General features: G+C 50.7%; 1 protein-coding gene across 2 annotated transcripts in view; it reads left to right on the forward strand.

Annotated features, from left to right (window-relative positions):
* Positions 1-9,305, forward strand: part of BPIFB1 (BPI fold containing family B member 1) — a 40,276-nt gene extending 30,971 nt beyond the window's left edge. For both annotated transcript variants that reach the window (XM_018057721.1, XM_013968963.2), the window contains exons 9-16: positions 668-847; positions 1,786-1,839; positions 2,299-2,457; positions 5,056-5,123; positions 5,591-5,636; positions 6,520-6,583; positions 7,548-7,624; positions 9,129-9,305. In XM_018057721.1, coding sequence (XP_017913210.1) covers positions 668-847; positions 1,786-1,839; positions 2,299-2,457; positions 5,056-5,123; positions 5,591-5,636; positions 6,520-6,583; positions 7,548-7,624; positions 9,129-9,161 — 681 coding nt within the window. In that variant the 3' untranslated portion in view covers positions 9,162-9,305. The remainder of the gene's footprint in view (positions 1-667; positions 848-1,785; positions 1,840-2,298; positions 2,458-5,055; positions 5,124-5,590; positions 5,637-6,519; positions 6,584-7,547; positions 7,625-9,128) is intronic.

The raw sequence follows: 12,166 nt of genomic DNA on the forward strand, positions 1-12,166 counted from the left end.
GATTCTGAATAAGAGCCCAGGATGCAGACACATTATGGAGGATCACACAGATCTAAATTTCTCTTCCAGCTCCAAAACTTTCTGGCTGTGTGGACTTGGGATAAGCTTCTTCAACTCTCTGATCCTCAAATTCTTTTGTAAAATGTAATAACACAGTCACTAAATAGAGGAGGAAAACGATAGTACATGGGGCCCGGCAGGCAGGAGGCGCCCAATAACCATCAGTTCTTTCTAAAATATGGAGCCACCCACCACACAGGGGCCGGACACCCTCTGGGACCAGCCCAAGAAAGGCAGCGTGAACCTCAGACCCGTTTTCATGGACCCCTGGAAAACTGCAGCATCAAACATTCCCATCCATTCTGCTGCAGTCTTGAATTTTCTCTTCCTCTAAAGGGTTTCTGGGGTGTCTGAAAAGTTGAAACCTAAGTACCAAACGAGACATCTAGATTTTTTTTTAACTGGAGATTACCTGAGGGGTGCAGATGGAGTAGGTGTTGCTAAGTAGCTGAGATAGCTCTTCATCTACAGCAAGGCACTGACTGCCAGGCTAAGCTTCCTGGTGGCAACTGCAAAAAGAGAAACAGGCTGGAGGGTGTCATTTCCTTCTAGGTTATTACTAGATACACTGTGGAGCTTAAGCTCTCTCTGCTCTGTGTCTCTGCAGGCCAGGTTGTTCAACTCGGAAGGAAAGGTGACTAAGCTGTTCAATGATGTTGGGGATTCCCTGAATCTGCCCACCCTGAACCAGACCCCCTTCAGGCTCACCGTGAGGAAGGATGTGGTGGTCGCCATCATAGCTGCCTTGCTCCATTCGGGAAAACTCACAGTCCTGTTGGACTCTGTGGTAAGTCTCAGCATGGAACAGAGCCTGAAGCCAGCTCTGCTGCCTCAGGGGGATTTCCTGAATCAAAGAGGGCGTAAGGACCCCACCCCCCAAAGCAGGAACCTCCTTTCAGGATCGATTTACATACTTGCAGCAATGGAGAGCTTGCTCCTTCCTTGAACAGAGCCTGCCTCTGACATAATACAACTAGAAAGCTGAAAACCTCCTGTAACATCCAGCACCAGTCCTAGTTCTGCCTTCCTGGAGCCGGAAAGACCTGCTTCCTCTAGCAGAGAACAGTCCTGTCCAAAGGGCACCCTAGATATTGACTGGCCCGGGGACGGCGATGCACTGCTGCCGTCCACAGCAGGGCCCACGGCAGACACCGCTCATCTCCCAGGGCCCTCCTGCCTGTTGAGCCTGGATTCTGTCACAGCCTCGGAATCCTTATTAACCCAGCACAACAGAAAACCACCGCCAGTCCACTGGGGTGTGCCATCTCCTCCAGGTCACTGATGGGGCCCAGAAAAGGGCAGGGTTGGCCCAAAGATAGGGGAGCAGGGCAGGACTTTAAGTCAGCTGACAGATCACCAAGCTCTCGGGGGATTAGAAGTCAGGGCGAGAGGCTGGAAAGACAGGGAAGTGGGTGTGGTCACCAGCAACCACATTCACAGCTCTAGTAAGAACTGGGTTGCTTCTCTGTGTCCTCTGAGAACAGGAAGCTGCCCGCAGACCCACAGGCACCACCAATCCACAGCAAACATCCAGGCTGGCTGGGACTTCATTTCCCACAGCCACTGACATAGAGGCTGTTTCCCATCAGGGGCAGACACGTGCACTGGGCCACCAGCCTCTCCCAGCTTCTCTAGGGTTTGGGGGGATCCTGGCAGCAGGACTGCTGCAGGTGTGTCTCCCCTCTCCCCACCAGCTGACCAGCTCTGACCTCCTCTCTTCCTCAGCTTCCTGAGGTAGCCCGCCAGCTGAAGTCAAGCATCAAGGTGATCGACGAAACGGTTGGTCCATTTGCCATCTGCAACCTGGAGGGTGTTTACTGTGGTCTGTCCGCTGGCGTCTGGGGAGGGAGGGAAGTGTGGGACCACTCTGTCCCCCCAGCACTGGTGACTGTAACACACTGCTCCCTGTCCTCATGGAGGTTTCACTCTAACAGGACAGTTAGTGGTGACAAAGGACAGACAGATTCTAGGGGTTATAGCAGAACGGCCAGGGTATCTGAACCAGCCTGGGAGATGAGGGAGGGCTCCCCTGAAGGAAAACATTCTGGACGGAGGGAGAGGCCAAACCGAAGACTGTGAGACATGCAGACAACAATTTATTCCAGGATCCGAGGAGGCGCAGAGAGGAATGGGGGAGGCCAGGAAGGTGGGCAGCGGCCAGGGCTCACGGACCACATGGGGCTCGTGGACTGTGGGGAGGCACTTGGGAGGCATCATATGGGTCTGATGTCCTTCCAGGCAGCAGAGCAGCTGGGGCCCACACAGATGGTGAAGATCCTGAGTCAGACGACCCCGACGCTCATTCTGGACCAGGGCAATGCCAAGGTGGTCCAACTGATCGTGCTGGAAATATTCGCCACCGATAAAGACAGCCGCCCCCTCTTCACCCTGGGCATCGTGAGTTCGGTTGCCTGAGATGTTGGCAGCAACCTTGGGAATCCCCCTGTTCACTGCTCTTGTTCACCCCCTCTTGCTTTGCTAAACCTTTCCGCCACTCTTGTTACCTCGCGGAGCTAGGGGAAGGGAATTTTGAACCAAGAATCAGGGGCTTTGGGGGCTCAACTCTTAATTAGTCAGAATCTTTGGGCAGACATTTAATTCACATGCACAAAAAGAACTGCTTTAGCTCATATACCTGAAAAGTCCAGGTCAGTGCTGGTTTCCAGAATAGCTACATCAGGTATTCAAACAATGTCATCTTCATTCTTCTCTCTTCCCATCTGGCAGCCTTGTTTTTCTTTGTGCTGCCTTCATCCTCAGGCAGTTTGTCCTTTCTTGGAAGTGCCCCTAAGCCACATCAGGCTTATAACCTATCAGCTTGGCAACCTCAGTGGAAAAGCTTCTCTTTCCCAGTAGTTCCAGCAAAAGTTCCAAAGCTGACTCTCATTGGATGACTTAGGGTCAGATGCTCACTCATGAACCAATCAGCGTGACCAGAAAAATGAAATATGTAAATTTTCTGAGCTGGGACACACACACATACACACACACACACACACACACACACACACACACACACATCCCAAATTGGGAGATTGAGGTTGGCTCTATCCAAACCACAGGCCTAGAAGGAAAGGGGATAATTCTTCTTCCTCTTCCAAAGGATAAACAGAACGAAGTCATCTGCAAGTAAGTTCTGAATTGCTTTCCTCAGTAACGAAAGCAGGTCAGATCTCAGAGCTTCCATTTAGAAGGACTCTGTGGATAAAGATCTCGGGGTGGCTCATCAAAGGACAGGCCTAGTAGAAGATATCTTAGGTAGGACCGCTAGAAACAGGCCCAAGACAAAAACCCTTAGAAAAGTGCTGTACTGGGGGAGAGCTCCCAAGAGAAGGACCGAGCAAGGATGTGGCTTCAGCTGGAAGCTGGTTTCTGCTTCATCCCACAGCGAGCTCTGGAGCATGGTGGCACCACGGGGTTGAGCCCAGGCTGAAACAGGAAGGCCAGCCTCTTGCATGCCCTTGACTGTCAGTTATTGGTCACTAACTGCCCCCAAGGTAGAAAGAACATAGCCTCCCAGCAAGGTCGATCCAGCAAAGGCAGTTCCCCAGACCAGGGAACGGCTGGGAACTGTTAGCAGCCGTGACACTCAGCAGCTGAGGAATAGGTGCCCCACCCAAAAAAGGGGGATCTGAGTGGGGCACCAACTGCATCCTACAGAGGGCAAGGAGAAGGAAGAGACGAGGCAAGACCCATGGTTGGGCCCTGGATAAGCAAGGCCTTCCATGCCTAGCCAAGGAGTCTGGACAGCATCTGGTTGTCAAAGGCCAACATTACCCTCTCCTTACAGGAGGGTGGCTGCAGGCCCTGTGCAAGCTGTCCATACACCTTGTCAGTGGGCACCATTCACACAATTACAGGGTGCATGGTGCCCTGGCTTCCCATGGGGGTGTGGGGATACCCTGATCCCCCGCCAAGCAGGGAGAGGGGACCGACCCCAGCCAGCCACACTCCCTGGGGACTTCCCTTCCGTGGCCAATAGCAGGCACTTTTCAAAGGCCACCATCCTTGGTCAGGGAACTAAGACCCACATTCCACATACGTTGTTCAGTCGCTCAATCGTTGCCACCCCATGGACTACAGCATGCCAGGCTTCCCTATCTTTCACTACCTCCCGGAGTTTGTTCAAACTCATGTGCATTGAGTCAGTGGCGCCATCCAACCATCTCTGCCACCCACTTCTCCTCCTGCCCTCAATCTTTCCCATTGTCAGGGCCTTTTCCAATGAGTCAGCTCTTCACATCAAGTGGCCAAAGTGTTGGAACTTCAGCTTCAGAATCAGTCCTTCCAATGAATATTCAAGGTTGATTTTCTTTAGAATTGACTAGCTTGATCTCCTTGCTGTCCAAGGGACTCCCAAGATCTTCTCAAGCACCACAGTTCAAAAGCATTCCACTCGGCATAGCCTAAAAAAAAAATCAAAAATTTAGAAAAGACCTCCAAGCCCAGGCCTGCCAGAGAAGTCTGTTCTCTGGGTGCAGCTGCCCTGGAGCCGGGTACTCAGCTCCCCTGAGTCTAAGGGTCAAGATACTGGATGTATCTACCTGTGTTTGAGGCTGGCTTAGCTTCTGACTTTTGCAATAATAATAACAGTCACCATCCAGCCTGTCCCTCAGTTTACACACCTCTACAATGGGATAATAATGGGACTTATTTCACAGAGTCATGAGGATCAAAGGAGATAGTCAGATAAAGCTCATAAAACACCATCTGACACACAGGAGGGCTCCCGTGGATGTTGGCTACTGTCATCATTGTCCTCATCAGCAGGCCTATGTGCAACCTTTTCACTGGGGCATGGGTACAGGTACCAGCCCTGTACCCGTAGAGAAGGAATCTGAGGCCCACAGAGGTCAGACCCTTTCCCAAGGTCACAGCCAACAGCTGAGATTCAGACCATGTCAGCTTGACCCCAGAGCTTCCATGCAGAGCCCCACACCCAACCCCTGACAAAAATCCTCTAAATGGGTCCTGGGTTTCTCTCTCTTGTTGCAGGAAGCCTCCTCGGACGTTCAGTTTTACATCGAAGATTGCCTACTTGTGCTCAGCTTTAATGAAATCAGGTAAATACAAAAATTACTGAGAAGGTTCTGGCGATGGAAATGAGTCTGCCTGGTGACTACTGCTTTCTTTAAACACCCAGGGTCTTGAACCTCTGGGGTGTGAGTGTCACGTGAAGGCTGCTTGGGGATGGGCAGAAAGGGAAAGGCCACCTTGCCCGGATGGTCTCCTCCATTTACCATGGTCCTCACTCCTGGGGGTGATCCTTCTGCCTGCTTTTGGGGCAACCATGTGTTTGCTATCTCCCCCACTTCCCCTGCACATTACAATGTAAGCTCATTCCAGTGTATGAGGGCATTACAATATAAGCTCATGAAGCAAGGATTTCATGTGGGTCCCTGCTGTATCCAGAGCCTGTGCCGTGTCTGGTGCATAGTAGGTGCTCAGTAAATAGTTGTGAAATGAATGGATGGATGGGTGGATAGATGTGACTCCAAAGGACCAACCTCATGGGCATCTTCTCTTGCAGAGCTGATCGGATCCATCTGATGAACTCAGACATCGGCCTGTTCAACGTGAGTATGAACAGATTTTCCCTGGGGATGCAGGAGATGGCCCAGAATGATCCATCGCAAAAGGAGACATTGCCTAGAAATGGCTTTGAATTAGGTCCCCACAGGCAGCTCCATGGTGAGCAGGCCACCCTCCCCGAACTCAGCCACAAAGTCCAACTTCCTGGCTCAGGTGTTTACGGAGCACCTACTGTATGCCAGATACAGCTGAGAGTCTACACATTCACGAACACACAGATACACACAGACTTACTTTCTGTAAAGTTTTGACCATAAATTAGAAAACAAATCTATTTTGTAACACATTTTGCTCATATAGACTCATCTCAGTGACCCTGGGCAGACCCTTCCCCTGAATCCTGAGTTGCCCTGAAGAGTCAGAATGAATCAGAGATCTCAAATTGGCTGAATCCTCTCTTCTGCCATGGTGGGGTATTTGTTTCTTTGTTTGGGTGGGGGAGGCATATTTTTCCACCATTTTGTTTTGCCTCTTAATTCTTTTTTAAATATTTTAAGCGGGGTGGTTTCCACATGAAAATCGGGACTTCTGGCTTCCTTTGAGAAGTCAGAAACTCAGGAAACAGGATGAAATTCCTTTGGAGAAATCTGCTGGAACAGAGCAGTGGGGCCCTAGAGACTGGGGGCCAGATGTGCACCCCAGAATGCACCCCAGTCTCCCCACCTGCCCGATCTGGGGCCAGCTGGTTTGCTCCCCCCACGGTATGTCTGATCCTTGAACCCTTGCAACTCCGACCAGCAGGGAACCTGAGATTCAGCATCTTCACCTGCTGCCCTCACCACAGGGCAGGGCCATGCCCATCTGAGGAATGGCTGAGAGGACTTACAGACTCTCAGCCAGGGTGACGGGGCCGTTTCTCTTTCACAGCCTAAACTTCTGAACAACATCACCACGGAGATCCTCACCTCCATCCTGCTGCCAAACGAGAATGGTGCGTCCCTTTGCTGTCTGTTCCCTGCTCCCCAGGACATTGAGGGCAGGCGCTTTACCCTCTCCTGCCTGTGCCTCCATGTGGGGCCCCTTTCATTTATTTTCCAGCTATCCTCAGAGCCTTGTTCTAATTCTGCCTCCTCCAGGAAGCCTTCTGGGTCATCCAGCTGGAAATGAGCTCTCCCATCTCCAACACCCCAGCCCAGTTTGCTCACTCATGCCAGAACTTGGGCACCCACAGAGGGTGCAGGAAATGTCCCGGGCTCACGGGCTAACAGCAGGAGAGAGACAGGAGTGGAAATAGACAACCAGAGCATGCTCAATGGACTTACGATACACCTGGGCTCTGGTGCTGATTCTTCTTCTGCTGGCTGCCTGGCCTTGAACAAACTACCTTATCATCCTCAGCCTCAGTTTCTCCATCTGTAAAATGGGGAAAGAGCAACACCTTCCTCAGAGGCATAAAGAAGAGGTTTTTACAGAGAAGAGAGGGGGCACCTGACACAGCCAGTGTCAACAGTTCTTGCTGTTGTTGGCTGTAGCTGGATTGCTATTTGTGTCACTAGTGAAGGAAGCCAAGAGAAAAGAGGGGATTATTCTTACTGAACCTCAGGTCATGGGGGTGGGTGAACTGGTAACCTAGGTCCACCCAGCTTCTTTCATGTCCTTGTTTTATTAGAGCGAGAAATCTCAAGTATAAGCCCCTCTGCTGTGGGTGATGGGAGCCCCTGATGGTTCTTGAGCAGGAATGTGAAAGGATGTGAGGGTGCCCTTTGGAACAGCCAGAAGCTGGGGCTGGAGGCAAAGAATGGGGAGATGAGGCAGGGTGGATGCCAAGGCCAGAGAACAGGAAGCAGAGGCAGAAGTCTGAATCAAGCATGCCACGTGCAGGAACTGTGAGCCCACTGACAGCTACCCAACCCCACCACCAGCTCACGAGTCTCTGACCACGTTTGTGATTTCAGGCAAATTAAGATCTGGGATCCCAGTGTCAATGGTGAAAGACTTGGGATTTAAGTCGGTTTCGTTGTCTCTGACCGAGGTGAGTGGAGTTAAACACCCTCCCCCGGGGAGGGCACAGTCAGAGGGAGAGCCCTGGGATGGGAGATGGGGGCTGCATTCAATCCTAGCTCCTCGGGTCACTTATGGGGACATTGGGCGAGTCCCTTCTCTCACAGCCTTGTGTCCTAGTCTATAAGTGGAAGAGGGTGACTGTCCTAGTCGGGGGTCATGCGCCTCCAGCCTTTTCCATCCCACCTGTCATTCAGGCGGGGGGAAAGGAAAGAGGCTTTGTTAACTGGCTCCAAAGACATGCTGACATTTGACTCATTTTCAGCTGCCCACCTTCAAAATCTGTCCATACTTCAGCTGGCTTTGATGGAGAAGTATGACCACATAATGTGCATGATAACAAAAGAGGCTAAGTCTAGACTCAGGAACCAAAGAACTGGTTCAAATCCAGCTCTGCCTATTTCTAGCCAGGGATGTCTGAATACACAGGTCATGCACTAGTGAACTGTTACATAAAACGATTCAATTATCACACAAGCAGTTTATCTAAGACATGTGCTGCACTTAACTCATGTTGGATGGATAACTGGTATCCATATAACTGGGTGGCTAGAGCTTAGTGTATTTCATGCATCTCTTATTAGGGGGCATTTAGCAACTTTCTCTTCTTTTTTTTTTTTTTTTTAAATCAAGTTGCAAACCATAATTCATCGCTGGCAGCTTGGGTTGGAAAGGCATCATTTCACTTTTTTTTTTTTTTCATGTTTTCTCCAAATATCCTGTTTTGCTCTATTCCTTTGTTTAGGACTAGCATCACACTGATACCCTGTTTACAGTCTTATGTTTTAATGAATAAATGGATAGATCTGAGATAAAACAAGTATGGTTTAAAAAAAGTTAATGGTAGAACCTAGGTGATGAGTATATACAAATATTCAGCATAAAACTTTTTCAACTTGCTACATATTTGAAAATTATCATAGTAGAAGTTTTGGGGAGAATTTAATAGGTTCCATTCCTCATATCACACTTAGTTTCCCCCTAAAAATCAGAGTGTTGTTAAAAATGTTAGCTGCCTAAGACCCAATGGATACAGTCAGGAATCTACACTTGACGAAACTTCTTGCGAGATTTGGTGATCTGCTGGGGTGGAGACACTTGTCCTATATAATCCCAGACTGTGCAGCCGGCTACTTCATCCATGCCCCAGACCCCTGCGTGGTGTCACTTGTCACACACAGACCCTCCTACCCTGACCCTTCCAAGAACCCTTTATGAGTACAGGGTCCTGACTCCCAGTGTTAGCAGCCACCTGGCGGAGGACAAACCACCATAAGCCACAACAGGGCAGGATGTTAAAACATGTTTTGAGGGGACTTCCCTGGCTATTCAGTGGCTAGGCCTCCATGCTCCCAATGTAGGGGGCACAGGTTCAATCCCTGGTTAGGGAACTAGATCCCACAGGCCACAACTAAGACCTGCTGCAGTCAAATAAAATTTTTAAAACTTTTTTGACTTTTCTCCTCCAATTCCAGGACGCCCTTGTGGTCACCGCAGCCTCCTCTTAGAACCTCAGCCCACTTTCCTCTCTCCCAGTGAAGACTTGCACTGCGGCCCTCCACGGAATGCTGTGTCTCAGTGCGAGTGTGGGAGCCAGCGCTGCAGTCTGTCCCTCACTACAATAAATAAACTGTTTGTGAATCCTGCAGTCCGGAGTGTGTCTTTGTCCCAACTCAGGGTCATTTCACCCCCGGTAAGCTTAGGGACTAGATATCCGAGCCACACCTAGGTCATGTTCAAGTACATCTGAGTCATTGGGGCCACGTCCAAGCCATGTCTAGCTGACATCAAAACACATGTGGACAAGGTCCAGGATTTTGACCACCTCCCTGAGCTTCAGGAATGAGAAAGCCAGTTGCCACCTCTCGCCTTCCATGTCAGTTTCTAGACCACCAATGGTAGGCTAACCTCTCTGGCGGGGACACACGTTGAGTTGACCTTGGTGATGTGGTGGGTCGAGGGCTCACTGAACAGCGTGACTCTTGGAAGCAGGCTTTGAGCTCTGATCTGGACCCCTCGATGGTTGTTTGACCCTGGGATGTGGCTCCCCTTCTCTGGGCCTCAGTTTCCTTCTCTGTAAAATGGGGAGACTTGTAGTCCCTACCTTGGAAAGCTGTGGTGAGAATGAAATGAAAGAAAATGGTTCCTGGCACGTGGGAAGCGCTCAAACAATGTCATCCATGGTGATGTCATTGTCATTCTTGTCACCTGAGCTCCAGGATGTTGGGTCTTATCACTGAAGTCCCTTCCAGCTGAGATGGTGCGTGACTGCCCTTGCCTCCCTGGCTCCCCTGATGTCAGCAGGTTGGGGAAAGACAATAAGTCCTCTGTTCTCCAGCCTTCGGGCCCGTCAGGCACATAGAGCTCATGTCCCATGGGGGCCTGGCAGGAAGGGGCGGGCGGGTGTTTCAGGAAAAGACGCTACCCAACTTCACAGTAAAAACAGCTGTAAGAACACCTCGAAACATGGAACGGCAGCCAGAAAGGAGTTTCTCCAACAGGACATGGCTAGGCCCACACAGGGTGCTAACACCGGGGTCAGTGAACACTCACTGGGCAATTCTGAGTGCCAGGCCCTGTGCCTCAGTTCCCCACGCACCCTTGACCCCCAGCCATGCTTTGCGGTCCACATCCTACACACCACATTCCATTATTTTTCTAAGTCACGTGAAATCTGGGATTTTGAGCCCCATTCACAAGGAAGATGAGAGAGTCCATCTCCATCCTGTCTTGGGTGGGGCTCCTCTGTCTCCCTAGGGTCCTACAAGGTTCAGTTTGAGGTTTCCACGGAGACTGGAGGATGGAGCCGACCTCTGGTCTTTGGTAAAATCTGGTCCTGATGAACAGATGGCCACCCTGCCCTCAAGATCCTGTGTCAGAGGTGAACGGCGCAGACCTCTGCCCTCGCTGGGGCACTTGTCCAAAACAGCCATGGCCGTGGCTCCCAGGTCCTGACCACCCACGACCCCTTGGCTTCCTGGAGTTCGGTGGATAAGTAACCCTTCTCTTACCCCGTGGGAGCAGGGAAACTCTGCACACTGGCTCCCGCGGCACCCCAGAGGGACTGAGCCCCAGGTGTCCACAGGTCACTTGCTTGATACACACTTTTATGGGCTGTCTCCCTCCCTGCCTCACTTTCCCCCTCTTCTACCAATGTCTCCCGGCACCACCTCCCAAATCAACTACCCGCTCTCAATCCTGGTCTCAAGCTCTGCTTCTGGGGAACCCAAACCAAGATGAACATTTGTTCTGCAGGAGCAAGGATCTTACAGACCTTCGCTCCCACAGCCTGCTCTACAGCCTATGGCACTGCCAGCTGACAAGTGAGGACACTGAGGCTCTCATGGCTCAGCCTGACTACCACGCAGCCCCTAACCATTACACCATACTGCCTCACTCTGCTCTCTGCTCCCTCATCACTCTGCAGGGTCTCTGGCCCCCATAAAGAAGAAGGGAGGCGGTCTTCTGTGCCAGTCTCCTTCCAATTTGCACCCTGAAGCACAAGCAGCATGTGTACACCTCCAAGGCAGGAGCCCCAGATCCGAAGCTCCAAGATTTCAGCCCCTTCTTGGACTGTGAGGGAAAAGTCCCTGGCTTCCTTCTGAGCCTTAGCAGCAAACAATAAACACCAAGTGATGTCACGGTAACTCTTCCTGCCTCGAAGGAATCATTGTATTTGTCTTACAGATGAGAATTCAAGTGACCACAGAGTCGTTGAAATGGTGGGCACCCAAGCCTCACCCACTTGCCCCAGCCTCCCATCTGAATCCACAGCAGGACAATGACCCAGTTTTCTTGTTCCTCAAAATAACAGGACAACTAATAGCCTCTGTTCCCTTAGAGTTACTCAGTTCCCAGCACAGGGCTAAACACTTCCTGTGGGTTAACATTCCCATTTTACAGATGAATAGACTGAGGCTCAGAAACAAGGGTAAAGATGTCTTTTACCTTTCTGTATACAAGCTCTTCCCAGAGCTTTCCTTCCACGGAGGAGACACTCAGGAAATCTCCCATCTCTTAGCAGAGACTAGTCAATAAAGTAAACAGAATCCATGGCACTTCAGCCAAAATATTCCCTCCTATTCTATTTAGAGGAGCCAGATATTGGAAGGGAAGGGAGACCTTGTGCGATCTCTGCAGTTCTACCAACATCCTGCACCAGCCCTCGGCGGCTCAAATGAAGTTTACCCTAGAGCCTTTTTCTGCCAGAGGCGATCTCTGCACTTCTACCAACATCCCGCACCAGCCCTCAGTGGCTCAGATGGAGAAGTTCACCCCAGAGCCTCTTTCTGCCAGTGGCAGGCTGATGGCACCTGACAGTAATCAACAGAAATAAGGAGGACCTCCCAGTTCTTAAAGCATCTTCCAGGAAAACAGTCCATGATTTTACAAGATCCTAGGAAAAGTGCATCCCATCTGAAATATTGTCCCCAACCATATTAACATTAGCCATTAGTTTTGACACTAGCTAGCAACATTATCTTAGCATTTCTTGTGCAGCTGCTGCCTTCTA

This window comes from Capra hircus, chromosome 13, assembly GCF_001704415.2.
Source record: "Capra hircus breed San Clemente chromosome 13, ASM170441v1, whole genome shotgun sequence".
Classification (NCBI taxonomy): Eukaryota; Metazoa; Chordata; class Mammalia; order Artiodactyla; family Bovidae; genus Capra; species Capra hircus.